This window comes from Phalacrocorax aristotelis, chromosome 15 (assembly GCF_949628215.1).
Source record: "Phalacrocorax aristotelis chromosome 15, bGulAri2.1, whole genome shotgun sequence".
Taxonomy (NCBI): Eukaryota; Metazoa; Chordata; class Aves; order Suliformes; family Phalacrocoracidae; genus Phalacrocorax; species Phalacrocorax aristotelis.
This window is the reverse complement of record NC_134290.1, coordinates 12882989-12909904: the sequence shown is the minus strand read 5'-3', so window position 1 is coordinate 12909904 and position 26916 is coordinate 12882989. Positions and strand designations below refer to the sequence as shown.

At 42.7% G+C, this 26916-nt stretch overlaps 2 protein-coding genes across 4 annotated transcripts in view; both read right to left on the bottom strand.

The window, feature by feature from the left end:
- Window positions 1-6038, bottom strand: part of ADGRD1 (adhesion G protein-coupled receptor D1) — a 160614-nt gene extending 154576 nt beyond the window's left edge. Inside the window, exons 1-2 of one of the 3 annotated variants that reach the window (XM_075110128.1) lie at window positions 5824-6038; window positions 3136-3172 (exon numbers count right to left, since the gene is read on the bottom strand). In XM_075110128.1, coding sequence (XP_074966229.1) covers window positions 3136-3172; window positions 5824-5901 — 115 coding nt within the window. In that variant the 5' untranslated portion in view covers window positions 5902-6038. Of the gene's footprint in view, window positions 1-3135; window positions 3173-3267; window positions 3506-5823 lie in introns of those variants that run through there. The other 2 variants (XM_075110130.1, XM_075110129.1) reach the window with 2 other exon arrangements.
- A 15144-nt stretch (window positions 6039-21182) lies between these two features.
- Window positions 21183-26816, bottom strand: RAN (RAN, member RAS oncogene family). The gene is made up of 7 exons (XM_075110335.1): window positions 26696-26816; window positions 25735-25777; window positions 24735-24819; window positions 24511-24636; window positions 23302-23489; window positions 22581-22751; window positions 21183-22472 (listed from the first exon to the last, which is right to left on the bottom strand). Exons 2-7 carry the CDS (start codon window positions 25768-25770, stop codon window positions 22428-22430), a joined length of 651 nt encoding a protein of 216 aa, XP_074966436.1. The 5' UTR covers window positions 25771-25777; window positions 26696-26816; the 3' UTR covers window positions 21183-22427.
- Window positions 26817-26916: the final 100 nt, after the last annotated feature.

Genomic DNA, 26916 nt, shown 5'->3' with positions numbered 1-26916 from the left:
GGCAGATTTATCTGCACAGTCTAATTGATGGGTTTGAATGATTTTAGGACATGTGACCACTCAAACCCGACCAGAAGCAGGCTGCCCAAAAGAATCAAATTTTGTGTTAACAATTCTATTCTAAGGGTAGAGAATTAATAATGTAGGAAAACATGAATTGAAATTTATTATCGTTAGCTGCAAGAAACCCTTTATCCTCAAATAATGGATTTAACCAGCTGTGCTGAAATAAATTTGTAATCTGCTATATCTGAGAAAGGTTTATAGAAGGCTAGGTTAAGTTTAGAAGGTTATACAGATATACAGAAGTTTTACTGTGAATGCAAAAGAGCATGTGTTTTGTTCCCCATCATGGCATGTCATCCTATTCGTTTGAGTTAATCTTTTCTTTGGAGGTGGGGAGGCAGGGAGGACAGGGACGGTGGACAACAGGGACAGGGAGAGCAAGTATTTGTATTATACCATATCTGTAGTCCTTTGCCCTACAGTTTTCATTGCTAGGCAATCTTTCAAGAACCTGAGGTACAAAGCTGAAAGAGATGCTCCTTAAAAACCACTTCATGTCATACACCATAGAAAACCTCCTAGTGTACAAATTAAAACAAATCACAAGCAGTGTCCTTCGACCTTACAGTCTATCCCACACCTTTCTTCACTTTTGAGATCAAAACATGTTGCCTATTTGATAATTATCCTATCATTTTAACATCCTGGATACAAATAGGATTTTTTTATCGTGGTTATGAAGGTGCAAAAATTTTACGTGCATCCTTAAGCTGCCTAGCCCTCACAGTGGAGATCAGTTTGATGTTTCCCACCCTCACGGTATAGCTTCAGAGCTGTGACACAGAGGGGATGGTAAGACTTTTTTTATTAGGATTGCAAAGCTGATAAAACGGCTAAACACCACAACAAACAACTGTAGATCTGAGAGCACAGAACTAAAAGTAGCTCTGCGTCTTATGAGGACACATGAACTACTCAGGCTTGCTTCCAAACTCAGCTATACCAAAGATATGTAACAAATGACCCATAATTGATCAGGATCTACTATCGGCCTACCTGACTGGAAATGTTTTCAGTTGTCAGAGGTTTTCCCAATGAGAGGGAGCATGAGTATAAATAGGTAAGATGGGGATGTCTTTAGAGAAAGGGATAAGATTCCACAGCTATATGTTTCCCTTGAATATTTGGAAGATGCACAGAAAGGCACAATTGCTAACAAAAGAAGAAAGCTATTGCCAACATAAATGAATAACAACACAGAATAAGCACGTACAAAACCCAATCTGAAAATTCCAGGCAACCCAAACTCAACCCAGCTGAGCATGGCAAAGCACGCTCAGGAAATGGGATATAGGAACAAGGTTTTCGCATTTACATTAACTAAATCTGGGTACATGCTTAGCTCTGTCTTCAAAGAACATATTCTGGCTGCTGCAAAGGAAATTAAAGTTATGAATTTCTATGGTATTAAGAGCATCCACATACAGAACCTGTGCTAATGTACCTCCATATGACTTTCATCAAACTGCCAGTTCCATTTTGCAGAGCACAGAACGTGCCTGCTGTTTCACAGTGTGCTTATATGCAAATATCTCTTGTTCCCATACATCTCCCTTTTGTATCAGGGGGAAAAAGGATTAAAGTTAAGAGATGTGGGTAGGAAAATAAAAAACAAACAAAAAAAAAAAAAAAAAAAAAACAAAAAGAGAAAAATAGAAAAGAAAAATCCCAGGAGAAAATTATTTGATGCCAGAAAACCATGTCACAACATGGCACAAGTGTTTTAGTAGTAGTAGTAGCAGCATCACGACAAAGGCATTGCTATGGTTAGCATTAAACAAACTCATAAAGAGAGGTTATGTTTTAAGAGGCTTACATTGAAAGCAGAAAAAAAAGGGGGGGAAATGGGAAGGGAAATAGACATACAGCAAAGTGAATTGCTTAGAGCCATGCTGTGTGTCAATGGCTTTCCCAGCTCCCAGTTCTGAACTCTATAAAGCCACGCTGTTACCCCACTTCCAGCCAATCAGCCCTGAGAAGACATCTGGAAACAAATACCTGTTGCCTCGAATTCAACTTATACGTGCAATGTCTCTTCAATAGGTACCTACTCTGTGCTTAGAACAAAATCGCAGGGCTTGTTTACAGCCTAGTTCCAATCCAGAAAGCATCGCTCGCAGTCACGCTTCCCCACACACGCTGCGCTGCAAAATACATGTTGTGTAACGTGCCCCCATATTGCAGGAGGCTTTTTTTCCCCCTATTGTCCCACCAACTAGAAGGCAGTGATCCTCATCTATATGAAATGAGACTATTTCTTTGTTTTTGAGTGACGGTAGAACAAAAGAAAGTAATTGGGCTGAAGCTCCTGCAATAGCAGACAGCATGGCTTTTGCACATCCCTCTGTATTTTATTCTGAAAATAACTACATACGGTTAAAACTTAAAAGCACAAAGCAATACATGAATTGGTAAAGCAGTAAAATTGTACTTGCACACCACCATGAGGCTTGAGGTTAAACTATTTATATAAACGGAAGAATTCTGCAGTTACACGCACAGACCCCAAATAAGCTTTGAGTACGTTATTTCTGCATTGAAAACAGATGAGAGATCCTTGATATGCTCTATAACGGATTTAAACTTCAGCATGAAAGGCTGGGAGGAGGGTAGATGACTTGAAGCCATGCCAAAGTACCGCAAAGTATACAAGCTGGCATATCTAACTAAATCAATGAATTGAAAATGCTGAAGACTAAGACAGTGAGGAGAAAAAAAATTTAAAAAAAAGAAAATAGCCTGTGTAGAGGTCTGATTCAGAAACTCGTGCTCCAAAAAAGAAATAATAAACAAATGCTGTGCATGGGATTTCTCTACGTATCAAATTCAATCCGTTTTTCTCCAAATACATTTCTATGTGATACGTTTAGTAGGTAGGTTATTGAATTTAAAACGACTGGTACAGTCGGTCTGATACTTTAGACTTTATTACATTTTTAATACAGAGCTGACATTCCAACGTAGGATGACAGTTTCCTTGGAACTACGAAGAAAATGAAAAAAACAAACCAAAAAAGCAAATCAATATTTAAGCACGCTGTCATAAAACGCAAACAGAACATTCCTTACCTGGGTGTTTGGGTAGCTGGGCATAGTCCCCATACACCTGCACAGAAACATTACATAATGAGACATACTGAGGTGAAACTTGCTAAGAGGAATGCAAATATATCTCAAGAGTGACCATATTCAGAACATTACCTGGAATTTGTACTGAAATAAAATCAGCAAAGAATAATGACAACAGAGCAGAGATAATAAATTCTCCATGGTCTATTTAAGGTTAAAAGTACAACTGAAATCAAATTCCTGTAAGATTTCAATCATAAGTATTACTTTGCTACTTTTTGTAATAAAAGGGACATCTTCCAGGCAGGTTCGAAAAGTCCGTTCCTTCAGTGACGGCAAAATATCCTTCCAGACCCTTTGAGTAGTATTTGCTTGCTTCACACTTTGAGCTCTTCATTTAACTATAAATAAATTACCGTGACTGGAGGAAAATTAAAAGAAGTGTGCATCAGATCCAAAAGTTGCACCATTCCATGGAAAGAAGTCCAATATTTCTGTGACAATCTGTGCCAAAAAGAAAAGATCTTGTTTTCAACTTTCTTCCTACGGTTGTCTTTTCCTTTCAATAACTTTCACGTTGTCAGAGATCTGAAGCCAGTTTTAGTTTTGCTAGCAAGAAAATGTACTTCCTTGTAGCACACAGGGCGTACAGCTCTCACTACTTCCTCAGAAACTGAGCTGAAAAGAGCTGCTAACTCCTCGCCTGTCCAGCTCACGTTTGCACCTCCATCCCAGATCTTTTTGGGTGGAGAGCAAGTCTGAGTGATGTCATACTTTCTTCTCAAACTTTGTCCCATTCTGGTACTCTATTTATATCACGTTGCTGCTGTCTCTTTTCTGGGTCCTAACACCAGCCAGCTAGGAACAAGTGGAAACAAGTCAGTGTGCTTCAGCAAGCAGATAAAAGATCACTGCTCTTCGCAATCTGCGCACTTAAAGAAGAATCAAAGCCACAACAAGTGTTCATAATTCAAATGCTTAAGAAAAATAAAACAGGTTTTGGACAGAAATTTTTGAAGGAAAACTAAGATCTATTTACTAAAATAACAGGTTGTATTTCTGTCTAAAGAAGCATGATCTTAATGTATAGATTTAAATCACATGGCAGTCTGAGGGATTAATTTTACTACGTCTCTATCAAGGAGGGGAAACTGAGGCAATTAGTCATTTCACTGATTTGCTCAAAGTTGCACAACAAAACTAGTAAAAGCACTAGGAAAATACTTCTATAGCTGCCACTAATTTAGGTTTTTTATTAAAAATAATTACAGCTAAGTATTTTATAAGAGCCTCCCAATTACACTCTGAACTATGTCACAAACATTAACCATCATTTTACATATAAAAGAAAAATAGCAGCTAGAACTAGTTGACATTCGTAATTTACTCTGCTCTTTTTATAGTAAAATCTTGTTTTCAGCTCCCTCCAAGTTTTTTTTTTATTTGCAGTGAAATAAACTGAGAGTAATACTTTAAACAAAATTTGATAAGCTTGCCATCCCTGTCCACCTCTCCCGTGCATTTCCATATCAACCCCTTTATCCTCACACGAGCCATTTAAAGGTGATGTAGGCAAGATCAGAAACTAAAAACTTGAATCAGACCATGTTAATATCTCAGCAAAATTCAAATTATTTTATTTACCTTTTCTTTTCCTAAAAATTATGTCAAAAGGTTAGATCTTACTTTCAGCCCCAGATGCTTACTCATGCTGCAAAACATTCTCTGCCCAAAATCAATGGACACATAAGATACTGATCTATAGAAAAGTGATTATGTGCTCTTGTTTCCATGCATGCCACCGCCCGTCTATGCCCTATGTTCTGACCTTTAGTTATCCTTCCCTCCCTGTCCACCCATTTTGTGACTCTTGGCTGTGTCTTTTCAGGTGCCTGTATCAGCCTACGTTTGCCTGGTTCCTCTTCTTGGCTCTCCCTTCCAGTACACTTGTCTACTTCTTAATCACACCTTCTGCACCAAAATCTTAGAGTCGATTTTAAGTCTTAGGACGAAACAGTTTTCCACTGACGCTTTTTATAGAGACGATACAGCAGAAGCCGAGCACGTTTGGTAGTAGCTATGGCCCTGATTTACCCAGCTGGCTCCCTAGATCCTTACCGAGCTTCCACAGCTCCGGGTGGTAATGAGCTCCCTGCAGACGACTGGTGAGTAGATGGGACTCCAAGGTCCAAGGACTGAAGAGATCAAAATTAATTTTGGAAACCTTAAGACATTCATGGTCCATGAATGCTTCGGTGTTACCAAAGTTTAACACTACAATTTTTCAAGTATTGAAATAAAATGTGTATTTTTTCGTGTATTTTTTCTGCAACCCTGATTTAGGACCTACAACAAAATAATTTTGAAAATTTTGAATTTCAGTTCCTACAAAAATTTAGCTTCCCACTTCGTTATAACTGCTCTGACTTTTGCTTATTTCCCTCTAGATTTTTTAAACTCTTTCCCTGGTTATTGTTAGCTACAAACTCCTCTATATCCTAAAGGAAGAGGAGGAATTCTGTGTGAACCCTAGGAATTCTGCATCACGTACTAACAAGTAGAGCCACCGTTTGAAGTAATAGAGAGCTGTAGCTAAAAATCCTGAGAAAGGCTAAAATATAAAAAGAGAAAAACAGGAATTTGAAATATTTGCCAAGAGGGGCCTGTCAAGGGAAAGAATATGCTTACCAAAACAATTGGGAGAATCCAAGCAAACATGCTAACTGCCAAAAATTTTTGTGGAAACAGCAAATTGCAAGCAGACATCGGAGATTATTTGCAGAAACAAATTCTGATTTTATTCCTGTGATCCTCTGGAAACCTGATCTGGAAAGTCACACTGCTCCCACCACAGACCAGAGGCAGAACCACGCATCTTGCGTGCAAACCAGAGTAACTGATCCAACGCTCGGAGGGCAAACAATCACAGCGGATTGCTCTTGAAGAACCTGCAGATGAAATAACACTCATTTAAACTACTTGCATGTCAATAAAAGCACAAAGGTCTGCACATGCTGGGTAACTGGGCAGCCCGCGCTAAGCCTGCTGGAGAGGTTTCTCCCCAGCGCAGCTCTCCCACCCTGCTGCCCTGGGGCCCTGCTAAGGGAGGGAGGAAGAAGCAGGCTGTGACCCCTGTACTACAGTATGGGGCAGGGGTCCACGAAAGGTCTCTAGATTTTCTGTCCCGCTTATGCAGCGAGCAGGGAAAAGGCCAGGGAGGAGCTGCTCTGCAGCTCGGACATTTGCTGACAGGTAGAAAAATTCCCCCGACACAGAAAGGCTGATGATTTGTAGCAAGAATCAGAGGCTTGCAAACAGCACTGGGAAATTATTATGCCCCAGGTTTCTCCCCCCCCCCCCCCCTTTTTTTTTTCTTTTTTCTTCCTTTTTGAGGTAAGAAGAGGGAGAGGTACACTTCTGAAGACAAAGTTTTAACAAAAAAAGATCTGTCGTCATGATATAAGTTGGTGATGCCGGTTGCAACACTGTCACAGCAATGTGAGTGTGACCTATCGTGCGATAATTAAACTTAACTTTCAGTTTCAGCTTTCCCTGTTCACCTCGTGTTCACTCTGGCTGATTATGTTATGGAAACAGAAAATTAGCAAATGCTGTAGCTGACATTTACGAGGAAATGAAAAATAACCTAAGTTAAAAATCTTTATTGCTAACTATGTAAATATAAGCAGATAGAATAATCCTTTTAAAATGTTTTACACTGCAGAAGACAAACAATCCATAATACAGTTTTCTTCCTTTGTTTTCACTGGAATCATTAACTTCCCACAAGAAAGCTGGTGCCTAATTGGGATTGAAATGTTTTAACAAACATCTTAGGAGTATTTTAAGACTAAAGCTACCAGCTAGATTTTGTAAAACAACTCCAATACCAGAGTCTCTACTAATACACCAGTAAATATTCTGGATTAAAATTACTCCCTAGTCAAACTATTTCTCTGCCAGTAATAGAAATTATTTACAAGGTGGTTACAGCTGATGTATCACCACCCATCTGCTTACATTTGTAATTTTAGTGCTAACTTCCCTGGTTTGCCTGGACATCCAAGGTAAATAGTTGTAGAACTAATTTTATTTAACTTCACTTACCCAAAAGGAAACCCACAGTTTTGTAAACTAATCGAGCTGTCCTTGGCTACGGGGAACACCCAGAGCAGCTCCACCAGCTCCCTCGGAACTACTCAGATGTACCTAGGTACAATGTGATCAGATTTGCACTCCTGCAAGGAACCAGAACAAGACCTTGTGCAAAACTTACCACCTTCTCAATACACACCTTAGTGCCGGCAGTTATTTTTGTAATGAGTATAAAACTATTTATTCCCAGAACTCCAAAGCAGAAGCAGTTTTGCAGATAAAGAGGTCACCTCTAACAGAGTTTATTACCTTTTCTTTATACAGCCTTAATCCAAAGTAGACTTGTGAGCCCATACCATATACGAGTTTCGGGGTTTTTTTATTTGATCATCACTTCTGTGATGAAAAAGTAATTCCTAAACCGGTGAAGTTGGCCTTGTGCAGGACTGTAGCAATGGGAAGATCTTGCACTAGCTCTCAGACCAAGTTTGGTTTATTCACTGCCAAAGCAGCACATTGTTGCTGCATTTGAAGCAGGTATTTGAATTCAATCTAATTTGAATTTCATGTATATAAAACTCTGGCAGTGCTTGTGCTCAATAGGAAGGTCAAACACTTTGCGAACAAAGTCCTCTGCCTTTAGGTACTGTGCAAGGATGAAATACAACGAGGGACAGGGTGAAGAAGCTGCCCCTGCTGATAACTGCACTGCCAACATTTGACAGAGAAGCAATCTGATACATTCACATGCTCCTTCTTTGACTGGTGCATCCCTGTCCCACAACCTCTGTCTGGATTCTGCAGTCACCTTCCTAAACCGGGGACAGTACCCTCAGCTGCTCCTTAGCCTTTTTCCCCCATTCTAAGGTTTAACTGGCTGCAATCAAAGCCACTTTACCATAGTTCGAACATAAACACCCAATCTATAAATCTCACTCAAAGACAGAAGATTGTTGCTTAAATTGCCAACTGTTGCTTAAAAAAAAGCAACAATTGATTATTTTAAATAGTGTCATCATTGTATTCATCGTGTTGATGTATTGGATGGGGCTGAGTCAGAAAAGGCCAAGTCCTGCTTTCTTAAGTTCTCCAGCACCGAAATCCTCTCTTTTCCTCATGGGATGGGGCGCACGTACAGCTGTGGTAACATACGGTACGAGATTCAACAAGGCCAAGTGCCGGGTCCTGCCCCTGGGTCACACCAACCCCAGGCAACGCTCCAGGCCTGGGGCAGAGGGGCTGGGAAGTGCCCGGCGGAGAAGGCCCTGGGGGTGCTGGCTGACAGCCGGCTGGGCATGAGCCAGCAGTGCCCAGGTGGCCAAGGAGGCCACCAGCCCCCGGGCTTGTGTCAGCCCTGGTGTGGCCAGCAGGAGCCGGGCAGGGATGGGGCCCCTGTGCTCGGCCCTGGGGAGGCCCCACCTCGAATGCTGGGCTCAGGTTTGGGCCCCTCGGGACAAGAAGGCCCTTGAGGGGCTGGAGCGTGTCCAGAGAAGGGCAGCGGGGCTGGGGCAGGGTCTGGAGCACAAGTGTGCTGGGGGGCGGCTGAGGGGGCTGGGGGGGTTTAGCCTGGAGAAGAGGAGGCTGAGGGGAGACCTTATCGCTCTCTACAACTACCTGAAAGGAGGCTGTAGTGAGGGACGTGTTGGTCTCTTCTCCTTAGTAACAAGCGATAGGATGAGAAGAAATGGCCTCAAGCTGTACCAGGGGAAGTTTAGGTTGGATATCAGAAAAAACTTCTTCACCGAAAGGATTGTCAGACATTGGAACAGGCTGCCAAGGGAGGTAGGGGAGTCTCCATCCCTGGAGGCATTTAAAAGAAGCGTAGACGTGGTGCTCGAGGCTATAGTTTAGTGGTGGGCTTGGCAGTGATAGGTTAGCGGTTGGACTTGATGATCTTAAGGGTCTTTTCCAACCTTAATGATTCTATGATTCTATAGCACTTCTCTTGTGTGCTGGAAGAATTACGTGGTGTCTGTTCTCAGGCATTTAAACAACTACACACCTCTTTTCATTGTTATCCCTTACATAATGCACATCATACTTAGCTACCAGTGAAAAACTAGTCTATGATAAGTTTAAATAAAACTGAAAAACGCGCACAGCCTCCTGTGCTTTCGTAACTCAAGACTCTGCAATTCTAAGAAAAACCAAAATATACAACAACTAAGGGTATTTTTCATTCTTATTTTGAAAACTGTTTGTTAATGTTTATTCTTGCAGATGTGTCATCTCATGTTGCTTTACTAAGCTCTCCACAGACAGCGTTTGCTACAATCCCTGTAGCATTCTTTTAAATGGTAAACATCCACTGAACTGTGGATGCCTATGAGTGAGCACAGTTTGAAGTACATTGTACCCATTTTCTGAGATCATTTAAAAAAAAACCAAAACCAACCCACATTTACGTATTTGGTCCCTTTTCTTTTGGTACTTTCCCAACCAAATAGCTAGCAAGTTTAACAGAAGTGGGGTTTTTTTTTTCAGTTTGCAAGTTTTCTCTAGGACTGCAAAAATTGGCCAGCAGGATTAGTTCCTTCTTTATACATTGAAACCTTGAAATAACTGCGTGAAAGTGCATTTTTATTACAAAAAAGAGAGGGTTGTATAGTTGACATTAAGGATATGTTTTCATAATAACAAAAGTATAGCTGTATCCCTTATAGAAGCAGAAACACAAATATTGTGGGTGGTGCAGGCCAGCAAACAGGATCTATTATGTCCAAGGATCCAATCAGTTTTGGTTGCTACACTATGCCAAAGCTTGCTACAGCTTCGCTTCTATTGCCCTTTCTGCAATACTCAATATATTATTGAGTTAAAATCTCAAATACTTATTTTTGTATTTAGAACTAATACAAAATTCAAATTCATTTCCTATCTACCTTTTTAAGGCATCTATTAGAATCACATTACGTTGGGGTTTTTTGTTGTTCTGTGGGGTTTTTAAAAACAGAAATTAACTTACAGGCCTGAAGGTCCCTAGAAATACCCATCATTTCTAAGGTTCATACACTACCTAGACCAATGACAGTCTCTTCTCGGTCTCAGACTTACGTACAACAACTGTCAGAATAATAAACATGAATGATGCGCATTCTGTATTTACACACAAATAACTACAGAAATGCAGGTTAAGAAACAGATGGCTAAGCAGGCTGTTCTTGACAAAAAAAAAAATTTAAAATTCAATGTGCTTGGTGGGGGGTCGCCAGCAGAACAGGAATCGAGAGTAACAAGCCAGGAAGTATAGAGGGATTTGGTCATGTGGAAAGAACATGTGAAAATAAGCAAATCTGGTTTTCACACTCATTGCAGAGGAGTAAGAGGTAGCAAGGCTTGGGATTAGTGTAAAACATTGCAGGGCTGAAGGACAGAAAGGGCTCTGCAATCTCCATTATTGGATGCCTTGAAGGACAGGCTGGACAAACACTTGTCAGAGATACTATGAAAAAAGTCAGACTTACCTCACAGCATGAGGATGAGCTAAATTAATTCTTCTGGTCCATTCCAATTGTACTTTGCCATGATTCTGTGATTCCTGAGATCACTGATGTATTTGTATATCCTCCTGTTTCATTTTTGCCTTATAGTCAAACAGTATTACCTTTGGCTAGTATCAACACTAAGCTGTTTCAGTGCAAATCCTGAAACACAATAAATTTGAGTTTCCAAGACATAGCAAAAATATCCAAATAAAAATCCTTGGGGCATTATAAAGAACAATTTTAATAAAAAGAAAGAATAAAAGCAAGACTTTTTAGAGCTTATGGGAGAGGATTATGCATATTTTGTACAGACTATACAAACTAGTGCTGCCTTTGAAAGAATGCATGGTATGGGAGGGACAGGGAAGTTTTACTAGCATGAGAAACAGTTATAAATACCTACAGATTTTATTAGCATCTGATTACTGTGATTAACAGTAGGATGATTCTTGATAGAGTGCAGCTTCTCGGAGCTGTGACCTTCAGTAGCACAAACATAATGCTGAAGGAGCAGCTATCAGATGTGATGCAACAAACTACTTCATGAGCTCTTACCTGGGCCCCCGGCTCTGGTAGGAATCCACTCACACAAAGATAGCTGCTGCTGAAGCTCAAGTGCTTCGCAGGTCAAAGAACCACAGAAGCTATGAAAAAAGTTTCACATGTGCACAACACCATCCAACAAAAGACAATCAAAGGGTGGCAGTGGCCATTGCATGACTCCGGTCCCTAGGACGCATCAAGTAGAAATGGTATTTTGGCAAAATTAGTCAGAAAGTAGACGACACTCATGAAAATATTGCATGAAATTTTCTTTGAGTTGATTAGACTGAGAAGGACAAACTGAACAGTTCAGACTGAAGGAAAAACAGACAAAAAGGAATCCTGGAGGTAATTCAACAAAGCTAATGCTATCACGAAAAAATATTTTTCTAATTAAGAAAATGAGAAGTTGCTGGTCAATGCCAGAAAACAAAACACAGCTTTTTGGCAATAAAATTAAGGCCTGATCAGATAAAAATACTTTTATCATGCGATGTATGTAATGTTAAGCTGATTTAATTTATATATTCTTTCTGAAAGGAAGGGCTGGTTGAGGATGTGGGAGTTGGGGGTAGCCTTGGCTGCAGTGACCACGAGAAGGTGGAGTTCAGGAACCTGTGTGGTAGAAGCAGGGAGATAAGTAGGATTACAACCCTGGACTTCAAGAGAGCCAACTCTGGCCTCTTCAAAGACCTGCTTGGAGGAATCCTGTGGGCTAGAACTCTAGAAGGTAGGGGGGTCCAAGAGAGCTGTCAGTATTCAAAGACCACTTCCTCCAAGCTGAAGATCAGTGCACCTCAAGCAAAGGAGCCAGGAGACCTTCATGGATGACTAAAGAGCTCCCAGAGTGGTCCTGTGCCCCCTGCTCTGGGTGTGCCTGCTCAAGCAGGGGGTTGGACGGGATGAGCTCCAGAGGTCCCTTCCAACCCCCTCCAGTCTGCCATTCAAATACCAAGTAAGCAGGTGAATAACACCATATAAGTAGTTACACATTTTAAGTTTTCTTTGGATGAGGTCCCACTTCCTGATTAATAGTTATTAGATTACTCTTTTTATTGTCTATTTACTGTATCATCCTGCTCATTAGTCTTCTTTGTATTGTGGTAGTGCCTTGAACATCTTACTCCATACACTGAAGAAAATGTGATTTTTGCAAAACAGTTTAGGCTTTTGTGCAAATCCCAAAGATTTAATTTAATCAGATCTTTGATTATCTGAGCCTTAATGTCAAGCTTATACAGTTATCAAATTTCATGTAAATAAAACATCATACAAATTCTTTTTTTGTGTGATTAAACCAACTCTTATTTGCCAAAAAGCCACTGCCTGTAACTGGCATATTTTTTGGTATCATTCAGGTAGTCAGATTTGCTTAGTTACAGGAATATTTGACCACGATAAAGTTTTGCCTTTGGAGCTTGTGCCAATTTTTCTCTTACAGTCTTCTTTAATTCTTTCTTGCTCTTCTGGGTAAAGGCAATTCCATGAAAGTTTCATTCAACTGGTTTGTGAAACAAGTTTACTAGCACAAATGGAGAATACACCCAGAAGCCAATCTGCAAATTGCTTCTCAGTAAGAACATCTGAGCCTATTATAGATGTACATATTAAAGACTCTTCATTCTATGGGGAATAGCACAGTTCCTGTCTTCTGAAGTTTCTTATTTAGATCTAACTGGCAAAAGCAACGAGAGGGTGGGGACAGAAATTAGAGCGCTGGCTAAAATATTGGCAGTAGCTTCCAAATCTGCACTCTTAAGACCTGAAGAGTCATCAAATCTGAAATGTAACCCATTAATCAATTTAAAAGCATGAAAACTGAATTCCAAAAATAAGATCCAGACTAAGCCCTGCAATTTCAGGTACTGAGTCTTGCAATTTTAGCTCTCTGCTGATAGAAGAGGGTAAATACATAAACCAAACCCTAGCACAAATTCTCTTCCATGCACTCTCTCGAACACTGACTCCTATTGGTTTGTTCCTCACTCTGCTCTAATGCTTAATAATCTGACTAGAGAAATCACTTACATCTGTTGGCTGCAACAGCCATCCCAAAGATCCTAAAAAATCACAAGACACACCCTGGAATTATAAACTGGCTAAAAAAACCCAAGCCCATATTTTCAAAACAATAAACAAAAGAAAAAAAATCCCATTTGTATCTGCCACTGTTCTGAACGCATACTGCAGAGAAGCAAACTAAAATAAAATCAGCCATTCAAAATGTGATTTTGACTATGAAAACAGATCTGATATGGAGATCAAAAAAATCCCCCTTTTTCTTTTCCTAGAGGATTTGTCAATCTCACAGTGATTTTCACAGGCTCCTTAAATCACTGTTGTTTTCAGATGTCACTTGCAGCTAAAGACGACTGATGTGACCTTCTTCGGAGCCTTTTTAATTAGTTACAAATACTGATTTTTCAGGAGATTAAGTCTTTCCCTTCTTCTTTTGGGCTCTAAGCCTTTTTTTATCACAGGCAAAGTCAGCTGGGATGAAGAGCAGGAGAGAGTCATCAAGGAATACCTATCACATCAACATTCACATCTGTAGAATTAGGAAGAAAGAGTTCTGTAGTCAAGCCAGTACCTGTGAAAATGGCATTACAAGACTTAACATGTCAGATTTTAAATAGCCAATAATATATGCCAGGTATTGAGAACTAGGATTTATCCATTGCTCAGAGGGGATAAGAACATTACTCTCCTGCTAGCATTAAACCACTAGTAGCAAGTATCCGCTCAATAGAGGTCAACAGAAATGGAAATACAAATAAATTTTAAAAGCGTAATGAAACCAAGCAGATAACAGTATTTTCTTCTGGCAGTTTTACAAAGGCAGAAGAGAAGGTTTTATACCTATATGTTTTCGTTTGCATTTATTCCGCAAGGCCGATATATAATATTTACATGAAAAATAGAAGTGTTGTTTCATGTGTTGTGCTGAAGCTTCCAGGTCAGGAGATGGTCTTAGTTGTACAAGGCACCGTATTCGCACATATCAAAAAGACAGCACCTACCCATCTAAAAGCCTATAACCAAAGCACTTGAAGAGCACTTGCAGAAGTTGTCAACTGAAATAACTGAAAAGAGCAATAAAACAGGTAACACAAAGATGCTTGTCCCAGGGTGTAAGTTTTTCAAATGGCAACACAGAATACGTTACGTGCCTAAGTCATATTTATCCTTTACATGTTACTAGAGGTCCCTGCTGTTTACTGAAGTAACACCTCACCTGGAAAAAAATCCAAGTTATTCACCCACAAGAAAGTGGCAAAACACTCTACCTGACAGGTAATCTTCAAGTTGCAGGGTGTTAAGGTAGATTTTTCTCAGCCAGGTTCCATTTAAATCACAGAAGTTCCAGCGAACTCAGCCGAGCTGTGTACAACAGAGATTAGCGACGGAACAAGCTCAATGATTTCCTGGTAGGTCCATTTCTTCTCTTTAAAGCTTTTTGCCTGTCGGCAGCTACCTGAGGTGCTTTCCAGCAGAGCACGGGTGCATGACCAGCCTGTCTCATGTATGGGTCCAGGGAGTTCCTGCAATTTGTTGGATACCAAGCTGGGCTTATTTTAAATTCTCTGCACTGAAGAACCATCTAGTGAAGTTCTCAGCTGCCAGCAGAGTTTTGGCATTTCCCCTCCCTCTCCAATCTGCGTCCTTTTTCCCCCCTACTGCTTTCTCCTATTTGGTTTGATATCTAATAGCAGACTTCCATTAAGTAAAATCGCTACTAGCTATGCTTTGGAACGTTGCATTAATTGTTATCACACTATTAGCATATGAGCATTTTGTTCTCTAGTCATAATTTATGTCTGCCTTCATCTATTCTCCATACCTTTTCTGGTGGCCCAACTCAAGCGCATGCTTTCGTCTTCCCGTGTTTGAGTTCCCTCATATTCCTTCTCCCAGGTTCAGCCCTTCATGGCAGAGGTGCCATCTCACTGCCTGGCGCAACATTTTGCTTGTTGCTTTATCTTATCGGCAGTCTAGGCTACACTTCCGAAGACACCACGCTGGTTTTGTGCCACACTGCCCAGGCTTTCCGCTGTGCAATAGCTGCCATTACTCCACGAGTGCTACGTCAGCTAGGAATCTGCCTGTGTAGAGTCGCTCCATTGCTCATTCCACGCTCCGAACCAGGACAGCAGAGATGTAGTTTGTCACCTACTAAATATGCAGAGTGCATTTGAGGAAATTTTTAAAGATGTTATATCTTCACAAACATATGCAGCATAGCATTGAGAAAACTCCTCCAGCATAGCTAGGGAAAACTGCCACAGAGCAGTCCTTCCAGCCATCCTCATTTCAAATCTAAAGGTCTGAGTGGAGGAACATCTCTCTCCCTTACTTACAAACCCTTTACAGCAAAACAGGAACTACAATCCTCAGGACACCGATCCTTCGGGCTGTCTGTTCACTTCGCTATTCACACAGTGACCCAACTGCGAGATTGAACCATGAATTACATCACGCAGTACTGGGCTAGGTTTGGCTACTGCATATTCCTCAGCAAGATTTTGGTTTGCATCAAGGTCAGGTGATCAGCACTAAATGCACAGGTTTCTTTTTTCCTGGGAAAGCTATACTTTAATTCAGTGTCAGTTATCAAGATGTTAACTGGTTCCACATAGTAAGCTCCAATTTTAAAACTTTTAACCTATATTTCACAGGATGGCAGGGATTGGAAGGGACCTCTGGAGATTATCCCGTCCAGCCACCTGCTTGAGCAGGCACCCCCAGGTGTGAATGTCTCCAGGGAAGGGACCCCACAGCCTCTCTGGGCAGCCTGTGCCCCTGCTCTGGCACCCGCACAGGGAAGGGGTTTGTCCTCATGTTCAGGGGGAACTTCCCGTGTTCCAGCTTGTGCCCGTTGCCCCTCGGCCTGGCGTTGGGCACCACTGAAAAGAGCCCGGCCCCATCCTCCTGACACCTGCCCTTCAGGTATTTATAAGCACTGATGAGATCCCCCCTCAGCCTTCTCTTCTCCAGGCTGAACAAGCCCAGGTCTCTCAGCCTTTCCTCCCAAGGGAGATGCTCCAGCCCCTGATCCCCTTGGCAGCTCTGCGCTGGGCTTGCTCCAGCAGTTCGCCGCCCTTCTTGCACTGGGGGGCCCAGAACTGGACGCAGCCCCCCAGATGTGGCCTCACTGGGGCAGAGCAGAGGGGGAGGAGAACCTCCCTCACCCTGCTGGCCACACTCCTCTTAAGCGCCAGGCCCAGGGCTTCCCAGAGCTGGGTTTCTTGAGAATGCAGCCCAAAGCAGGTGGTAAACTCCATCTAAGGCTAAGTTTTCTGACGAGTAAGAAAAAAAAAAAAACAAGAGAAAAGTACCTGATGGCAGTGCCTAAGCGTTGCTACGCTAACAGCATCAGGATGACAGAACTCCTCCTGCAACTCACTGTCTCGGTCTGTTCCACACTCTTAGGGTTATTTTCCTTTAAGTTAAATCCACTATTAAAGGTCTAATTATATCTATCGTATTTCACAACAAATAGAAATACTATACAAAAACCCCTCTTATCTGCTGTTTTAAGTTTTTATCAGCTAGCATCTCATGCCGCACACGCATCCTAGCCCTTTGCTGCTGTTAACGAACCTAAAACCACCCACACTGGTTCCTTCAATACGCGACACTTGGGCAACCCCAACAGGTGTACTTCGACTTCACCAGCCTCACCCGAGCGAAGCAGCTACGCAGGCGGTGTGCCCCACCGCGCGGCTGAAACTGGTACCACAAAAGCAAGCCTCGGTTTATCTCCCCTTGGACAGGAGTTTCATTCAGGCCTGGAATGATCCCGTCTTCTCAGGGGCTACACGGTCACTCGCCAGCAAGAGGAAAGAGCAACCACTCGATCCCCATAACAAAGATGATTTTTTTTAAGCTCTATTAGATTTGTTCAGCCAGTGAGCTAAGAACTACCCTCTTTCACCCCGTTTAAGCCTCGCTTACCTGGCAAAAACTTCTGCACTTCTGACTGATATGTCCCAAACAGCTCTTTCATATGTAATCTTTGAAGAATTACTGTACTCATCTGCTATAGTTTGACATAACTTTTACAAGTAGGCTTCAATTTAGGTAGTCAAGTAAAACAAAACACCAAGACCCAAATAAGAAATAAAATACTAGATCCAGAATCAAAAGGCAATGAATAATGCCAAGAAATGCAGGCAGAGGTTTCTTGTTATGACCCACCTTTTTAATTATGGGTTTTTAATTTAATAAGTGGAACAAACCTCTTTGGCTTGAGCTCTTTCTCTAAATACCTGCCCTGCAAACCCAACCTGAAATGGGGAGGTTTTAATAACTTTTTTTTCGTATGTAATTCATCAAAAAAGCCTGACAGGAAAGTTAACTTTCTTTTATATTTTCAGTATAATCAAAACACACCTTGCTTCCCACAAGCACTATTTCTGAAAGTCACCAAGATGAGCAGAAGCCGTCAGCAAGTCACCACTGGTTCTGTGCGTGAAAAGCTTATGAAGTGGCAGATACAGGAATTAGCATTACAGCGGGGAAATCAGACCGCGGCACTGGCTCACGCAGGCTAACTCTTACCTGAAAAAGAATTTCAAAGCCAACAAGAACCGTTTGTAACAGCCGCTCGCTTTGCTACCTTCAGCTTAACACTTTGGACAGACTTAAATAGCTGTACCAAGAAAGATCTTGATGCTTCAGATTGCCATCAGGGATTTGGCCACTTCACACTCCTAACAGGGAAGGTACCAGTTAAAGTTTTCTCCTTGGATGTTATTGATCACAACTTCATGAGCTTCCTGGTTATGACCATCTAACTTTACACTTAAGAGTTTTCGTATTAGCTGCCCTTTTCAGTCCTTATTAATAGCGTCAACGTGGAACTAGGCAACTGAGAGTAAAACAACCTCATTGCCCCCAGTAACCTGGAACCATATTGATGAAATGCCATTTTGAATGCTTGAATTAAATATATTAAAACCATTACTTAAGAGATAGTGGAACAAACATTAGAACTTTTGTTTGTGTTACATAAAAATATTATAAACAGGATTTCATATTTTGGGCAAATTTGTCCTCATAGTATCATTTTTTCCCCTCAAACAAGCAATAGAAACATGGGGATCTGATTCTTTCAGCCACAGAACTCCAGGATCACAGCAAGACGGGTATCAACCATGACTACGCAAAATATAATAAAACTCAAACAACCTATTCCTAGACTGAACTAGTGCCCTAATGTGAACATCACCCCATTTCAGTGGTGTGGCTTGTAGAACACTCAAATTTTGGGGAACTGTCGTTCACTCACTGAACAATCTGTTCACTTTGGGGACTAGAAGATAATTACCCACAGAACCCAGTTAAAAGCAATTGCCTTGCACCCTCAGATCTGCAGCCTAAGAAGGTTTAGGCTCAGTGCTAGAGCCTTGGTATAACTAACATGCCTTATGTTTCAACATTCCTATGATTATTCAATAACTAGTGATATAAAGAGGCTATGGTTTGGCTCATCACTAAGTCCCACAAAGTCTGATTAACAGGTTGTCGTATTAAGCCTTCCTTTCAAGCATAAATTCTTCCAAGTTTAACTTTACATGATTTGTCAGGCAGCCCACTGGGCTGTCAATCAAAAAGAGGAATCAGTCAGTTTTGCCCTCTCTGCTGGAAAGGCAACAGCTTGCACCACACGGACAGTTACAAACAAGCCAGAGGGCAAGGAAGACACAAAATCGCTACAGCTGTTTCCAGACCTGTTGGCTGAAGAAGCTACTGGCCCGGGGCAGCGTAGTCATAGCCTCCCAACCCAAGTCCCCAGCTTAAAGTGTTTCCCAACTTTGGTCACTCGCAGAGGGGACCAAAAATGTTACAGGACACGTGCAGGGAAGAACTCCTTCATGGGATGCTCACAGAGCAGCATGCGCTAGGAAAAAGGTTCTTCTTAAAGGCAAACACTCCCGCTCAGCACAACAACCGGAACGCACACACACAAAAACCTACATTAATGAACCCACGAGACAATAAACTGATCAAAGCAGCAAGAGATTAAGCTTCTCAGTAAGACTTTGCTACCAGTCCTGGCCCAATCAACTGAGGCCAAAACTCAGGTAACAGCAACCAGTACTACCAATCCAGGCCAGGGGAACAACTGGCTTCAATCAAACCATGCATTTCTAATTTAGGAAGGCGAAGGCAGCAGAATCATTTGTCTTCGCACTGTTTTCCCCTCTAGTTCAGACTAGGTCTGTATTAGCATCACAGCAGAACCATTTCTAAAGGAAAGACAGAGATGATGTTGTACTGTAACTTGCAGACACAAGAGGTGCAGACCCCAACCTTCTTGGCACACACATTTCCAGTTGCTGCAGAGAAGCGTTCTCTGATGTTTCTAAGATTCTCTGTTCAAATCCTGAGAGATCCAAGGGCAACACCAGCTTTCCTAAGGAGGCTTTTAAGACTTCCTTCATAGAAAGGTTCAGAGAGGAGCAAAACATTTCCTCTGCCAGTTTCTCAAACTAAACGCTTTTGCCTTATGCATTTCACACGTGCACTAGTTCTCCAGCTACTCCTCTGATAAACTCTCTGGGCTTGGACACTTAAAATTCACAGCTTCATCACAGAATTAGGAACAGCAGAAGGGCCAGGTCCTTGTCCTGCTTTTGAAAGTTAAAGCTCAGCATGGTCTGTAATGACAAGTTACTAAAAACCAGCCTGAAACCAGACTTTTTTTTCATGAGAAAGCTCACTGAATGGCGTGTAGGCAACACCAGAACACCTACAATTGATCTGCTCTAGCAGTACAGCAGTCAAGCAGGTAGAACAAAGGCAGTATCGCAACAGACGACTTCAGTCTCACATAGTCGTGATACGATAGAGCTCTAATGCAGACTGATGTGACTATTTAGTACAGAGATCCTTAGAATGAAGTTTTATTCTTCTCATTGCTTGACTAAGTAGATAAACTTTTATTTTGCCTCAACCCAGCTAGTGGAAAGCTTCTAAGTGTTATAGTTAGGGAACTTCAACAACTGAGGCATCTGCACGTGCATATTAAGGCTACCTGCATTATTTATAATCAACAATTAACAGGGACTAGATGTGGCAGGCACACATCTGCTGTGACAGGTGGGCTTAATCCCACTCCCAACACATTTCAAGTTGACGAGATTACTCCACAGCAGGCCTGGTATTGCTGCCTACTTCAGGGAGGAGTTTGCATGGACTTGGGACATAACGCTGAAGATGACAAAGTAGAGCTCACCACAGTTATACTAGTCTTCAAAAAGCTGGTTTGCCTTTTATAAGTCTTTCCACCAGTTTTGTAGGAATTCATACAAAGGCTAGTACCTGCGTGCAGCAGCCAAATTGTAAAGATGACACCATACACACGCTCTGAAACTACACACATCTAACTTCAGTGCTGCTGTTTTTTCTTCTTAAGGCATACGAAGACTACAGAAAAACCTGAAGTTTTCTGTATCAATTTGTGCTTAAGCATTGCACTTTCAGACGTCAGACAGCTTGAAGACAAAAAAGCTACCACACCTAGTAAAGCAGCAGCCAAGCTAGCGGTATTAACCGAGATACACGCAGGTATATTAGTAAACATGACAGGCAAGAACCTACGATATGAAGTTAAAGCAAGACGACGCAGCAAGAAAATTCAACGGAACATTAAGTGGGAGTTTGTCTTTTTACATTCCTTATTTTCGTCAATGAGTTTCAGGTCCTAAATACCACCGGTCAGCTTCTCATTGACTAGCTAGAAAAGCTGAACGCAAACCACAGAACTCCCACTCGCACTAACTGAAGCACGAGTCCTTTACAGCAGTATTGCAAAAGTAACAGTCATAGTCCACTCTTTCTGCTACCATGTACCAGGATATTTGAATAGTTAAGTGTTCAAGTAGGAGTTATGCACACAAACATGCAAGTTAAAAGGAATAAATGAAATGCTCCACTTTATTAAGAAACCAAAAATACAAAACTGAAGAGTTCCAAGGCTTCATGTACTCAAACACTACTGAAAAATGGTATCTTAAACTTAATAGTTTTGTTTACTAGCAGGACTAATATTGACCAAGATTAATCTCTACAAGATAGTGTTAAAAGTTGACGTTTTCCACCATTTGTGCTGCAATAAGCTAGAGTTTCAAATTAAGAACTTGGTGCAGTTACAGTAAAGTCTAAATATTTATATAAATGTGGCTTTAGTTAATATGTTGTTTTGTAGGCAAGAGCTTTTTAGCTCAACTACAGCTGTTTTCTAGTGAATTTTAAGATACTTAAGAGAGAGTTCCTTGAATCAGCTAGAGCTCTACTGAATGATGTTCCATGCAAAGATACAGCTTTTAAGTCACCTAACTGACCTAGATGCCATTTGTTCCTGGTGACTGAAAAAACAGAGCTCTGTGAAGGCATGTTATAAAACTTACTACAAGTGACTATCTAATGGTAGCAATGCAAGCTGAACTACACACTTTTCTCTCGAGATACCCTGCACGCCACAAGCATTCCCATTTGCACGAGAACGTTGAGCTAGTCACGCTTACCAGTCAAGTGTTCACTGCTTTAGTTTTACCTGGCAGTTAGTTCAGCTTTCCTCAGATGGTTTAGTTACTATGCTTCAGGAAATCAAGGGAAGGTTAACGGTTAGCTCTGATTTTGCAAGAGGAGCTTAACATGAGAAGCAAGAGGGAAAGGAGGACAGAGAATGAGAAATGGAGTAGACAACTGAGTATTGGCCTCAACTGAAGACACTTCAAAGAGTTTTCCTAACAATGCATGAAAGTTCACTTGCTTAGAGATACTCGAAATACAACTTTATTATCTAAACAAAAAGAGAATGGGAATGACAGAAACAAGATTTACCACTTAACACTCTGATGTGACTGCAGCAGTCTTATATTTGAAACTCAAAAGGGGAAGTAATTGCAGTCCAAAAAACAGCTAAATATGCAGGTCCAAAATATGAAGGTTTGTTTGGTTTTTTCATTTTGTTTTTTTTTTTTTTTTTTTTTAAACTGCCACATTCACTCCGAAGCCCATTCATCTCTTTCAGCATCCCAAAGATTAAGCACATGTTCTGCTCAGCTAGATAATAAAGTGGCAAACACGCTGCACCACTGACATCACAGGACAGTTGCCTATAAAACTAGACTTCTGACGCTGGGCTCCAGCTTCATCCCTTCACAGGTCATCATCTTCATCTGGCAGTGCAGTGGTTTGAGCAATCTGGAAGAGAGAAGTTACACTTAAGAACTGTTCTTTGCTTATGTGCCCCATGAGTCCAAGCGTGAGTTATCAGGCAATCAGTTGACCTTCACGCACTTTCTCACTTACCTGTAAGTCTTGCTCATACTGTGCTGCCAGTGCTGGGTCCATAACAACTTCAGGTGGTGCAAGGGCAGGCATGGCAACAAACTCCAAGTTAGGATCTCCAATTAGCTTTCTAGCAAGCCAGAGGAAAGGCTTCTCAAAGTTGTAGTTACTCTTAGCTGAAATGTCATAATACTGCAAAAAAGCACATGTACATCATTAAAGACATCTCTAACTGGTATTTAGGGCATACCAAGATCAACATGCTCATCATCAGCTCTACTTTTACCTTAGTATTATTTGACTGCATGACTTCTATTCATGCTCTCAGAAACAGTCATGATTTAAGCATCTAGAAACGTAGAGATTCAGGCAAATAGGCAGAAATGGGTAACTGAAAAGGTATCCAATCTGATCAAAAGGTGGAACTTCCAGGACACAATAGTGCATTTATCTTTTTCCTGTGACTTGATCTACTTCAGTAGAACTTGTGTGTCATCAGATGACATTCCGAGCAGTGAAAGCCAAAGGCACACAAGCTCTTTAAAAGCTCATCATAGCTTCTGCCCAAGACACCTTTAACATCATCACTTCCCTGAAGTTAGGTTCAAGCAGCCCATAGGACGTAAAGTTGAAAATACTATAGCCTGTAGTGTCAAAGGCAGAACACTTAATTACAACACAGAACCCAACTGCCATCATCAGACCCAACAAACATCATTCCTACAAACTTAGGCCAACGTACCTGGAGATTCTTCTTCCTGTGGAAGACAATGGATTTTGCCTTGACTTTTCTGTCCTTAATATCCACTTTGTTGCCACACAACACTATAGGGATGTTTTCACATACTCGTACCAGATCTCTGTGCCAATTGGGTACATTCTTGTAAGTAACTCTTGATGTTACATCAAACATTATGATGGCGCACTGAGCTGCAAGAGAAGAACAGGCGAGAGTTAGACCAGGAGAGTAAAGGCTTCCTTATAAGACAGGAGAAAGAAGAGGTCCCACAGAAAACCCATGTTAGGGTTAAGCATCTGCATTAACTTTTCCTGCTCAGCTTCACTGTTAACAGACTGTGGGCTCTTGGAACAAGCGGCCCATGGCCATATCACCTCATCTATAGTTCCCAGTCTTAAACACCAGCTAGTTTTATCGAAGCAACGGTCCCACTGAGTAACATGGCATTGCATGGTATGAGAATATACAATGATTACATTAAAAAAAAAAAAATCAACTGTGGTTTACACACATATTTCACAGAAGTTAGTTAACTAATCTCAGACATTCTACTGAGGCTTTCAGGCAGGTTGAGAGCTTGTAGCCCACATCTCATGATGCCCTTGTCCAGAACTGTTTTTCTAAGAACACAGGGGCTTGACTCAATCCTGGTATTTCTGAAGGAAAAGCAACGGTGTCAAACTCTAATAATCTCTTGCAAAATTGTAAAGTTACGCGGGTGAGTGAAGTACACACAGAACAAAACCTGGCAAAGCAGAAGTTAAGGGACACTACTAGTACTTTAGAAGAGACTAGACTCTGGCATGGAGACATACAGCTTCATCACTGTACCTAGAATTTTACAGTCTGTGTTCCAAGTCCTTACCTCAGCATGGTACATCAATACAGACAAACCTATACTAACTGAAGCACATACTTTCACCTTTTCATCATGAAAGTTCACCAGCAATAGCTTGTCATTTAGGGTGCACTGTTACTCTTCCTCAATACCAAAGCCTGCAATAACATACTGAAACGCAATCTCAAGAATATTCCTAGATCGGCACAAGTTGCATAGCAAAGGGAATTATATTTACATGAAGGATTTGAAGACCCAGAGACCAGCTCATCCCTGCAAGCCACACTGGCAGCTTTCAGAGCTGCCATCATGAATAGAATGAAAGACTGAACTGTAAGAGCTACAGAATATTCCCACATATAGACACATCTTACCTTGGATGTAATAGCCATCTCGCAGGCCACCAAATTTCTCTTGGCCAGCTGTGTCCCATACATTAAATTTAATAGGGCCTCTGTTAGTATGGAACACCAGAGGATGAACTTCAACACCCAGTGTTGCTGTAGTAAGAAAAAAAAAAAAAACAGTGCGCTTAGCAAGTCATGAACTGCACTTGTAATTGTAACATATTGGACCGCAAATGTTTCTTCAGACATACCTACATACTTCTTTTCAAATTCACCAGTCAAATGACGTTTTACAAATGTTGTTTTACCAGTGCCACCATCGCCAACCAGGACAAGCTGTTGATAGATAAAGGCAAAAAGAGTCAGAGCAATACACTTCTAGAGACATTGATTCGTCATCTCAGTGTAAATACTAATTATTACTGCAAAAACCTTAGTCCTATAAGATTCTGCAGAACAAGACAATTCCCCAGGAAGCAACTCACCATATTGGGTTCCAGTTTAAGCCTATCATGCTATACCCCTCGCCAGATTTACCTAGTCCCTATGGCTGAAAACTATTGTGCACTGTGAATGTGGTTCTACTAAACTGCAAGTGACTGAATTAACAACATTTTGGGCTTTCAAGCTGTATGTGACCATATTTAGAGAGGAACTCATTTAAGCACCCAAACTGGAGAAAAGCACTGTAATCTCACAATTAAAAAAAAAGCCAGACAAAGGAACCCCAACAACTGCACTAGTAACAATTGGAATACTCGGGCCAAGTATTGCAAGAAACACAAGTAAAACCTTTCATAAAGCAGTCTTAAGGACTTCTGGCCGTTTAGAACACAAGACCCTACCCCAAAACACCAGAAAATTCTGTTCTCAAGTATTTTAAGGGTTTTTCCCTAAATAGTGGATACACAACAGAAGACAGACTATTCTAATTCACTCTAAGTGCTTTTTGCTGTGACGTTCACTTATGAAGTTTTTTAATCATTCTATAGGCAAAGCATCACTAAGATTTCTTACACTAAATCACAAATAGCATCAGACTGACAGGGTACAACAGAATTTTTTTGTACGAGTCATATGCAATACCACAGGAAGACAACTGCACCATTAAGACCAGCACCTCAAAATCAAACCTACCATCCACACTGGCACTCGAGGGTTGCTTGCGCTACTTTCCTGCTAAAGGGAAGAAAAACCCAAAACCACCAAACAACAACAAAAAGAAAAGCCAGGAACAAACCACTCCCTTACCTTAAACTGCACTTGGGGCTCTCCTTGGGCGGCCATGCTGGGTCTGCAGGGGAAATGGAAGCATGTGAGCTCACAGCAGCAGCCGAGCCGATTCAAGGCCCGGCCGGAAGGGGCCGGGCGCCGTTTCCAGCTCCCAAACCGCCTCCCGAGGCGCGTGCTCTGGCCGCCCGCGGGCCCGGCCGCCGGGGCCGAGACGAGGCTCGGCTCAGGGAGGCTCGGCTCGCCCTAGGCCGCCACCGACCCCGCCGCCATGCCCGGCGCGGCCCCGGGCCCGCTCTCGGGGCAGGAAGCGGCCCCACGTCCCCCCACAGGCGGCGGGAGCGGGCGCGGTAATGGCGGCGGCGCCTCCCCGCCCACCCCTTAACGGCAGCCCGCCGCCGCACCCCCCTTCGCTCTGCTCTGCGAGCGGGAGAGGCCGAACCGCGGCCTCCGGAGCACGCCGGGGCCAGAGCCGGCCCCACGGAAAGCCTCCCCGCCCAGGATCAGTACCCTATCCCTCAGGAGAATCCACCTTCCCATCGGGAGGGACCGAAGCGAGTCCCCCGGAGCTCCCCCGCCGCGCCCGCCCTGCCCGAGCCCCAGCCCCGCCGGCGGGCCCAAGGCGCCCTCCCCGCCACCATGACTGAGCAGCGCGCCGCGCCGCCTCCCCTCCCCCGCGGCTCAGGCCGTTGGAGGCCCCGCTCGATCCCGCCCGCCCTTTTACCCGGGACGGGGCCGAGCGCAGCTCCTGCCCCACCACCGCTCCTGCGGGAGAAGGGGCGCTACACGCCTCGGGCGCCACAGCCGCACCGCTCGCTCAGGCCCAGCCGCGCCTCGCTGCAACCCGACCCATCCCCACCGCCGCTCCCAGGCGGTCGCTAACGGCGACCGCCATCCCCGCCGCTCGAGTTCTTCAAACCGGCCGCGCGTCCTCCTCTCGCCCACCGCCAGGAGGACGAGGAGGACGCGCCGGCCCCGTTACCTCTCCCGAGGCTGCTCTCCGCGCCGCTCCCTCCGTGACTGGGCGCTGCGAAGATGGCGGAAGCGCGGTTCAAATACCCGGAGAGCGACGCCGCGCGGCCGCGGGGAGGGGGAGGGCTCGGCCGTCACGTGGTACGGCGCGGGCGGGCGGGAACCGGGCGCGCGGCTACCGGGGCGTCGTTCGGGCCCTGCGGTGGCGGCGCTCGGTCCTACAGGCCCCGA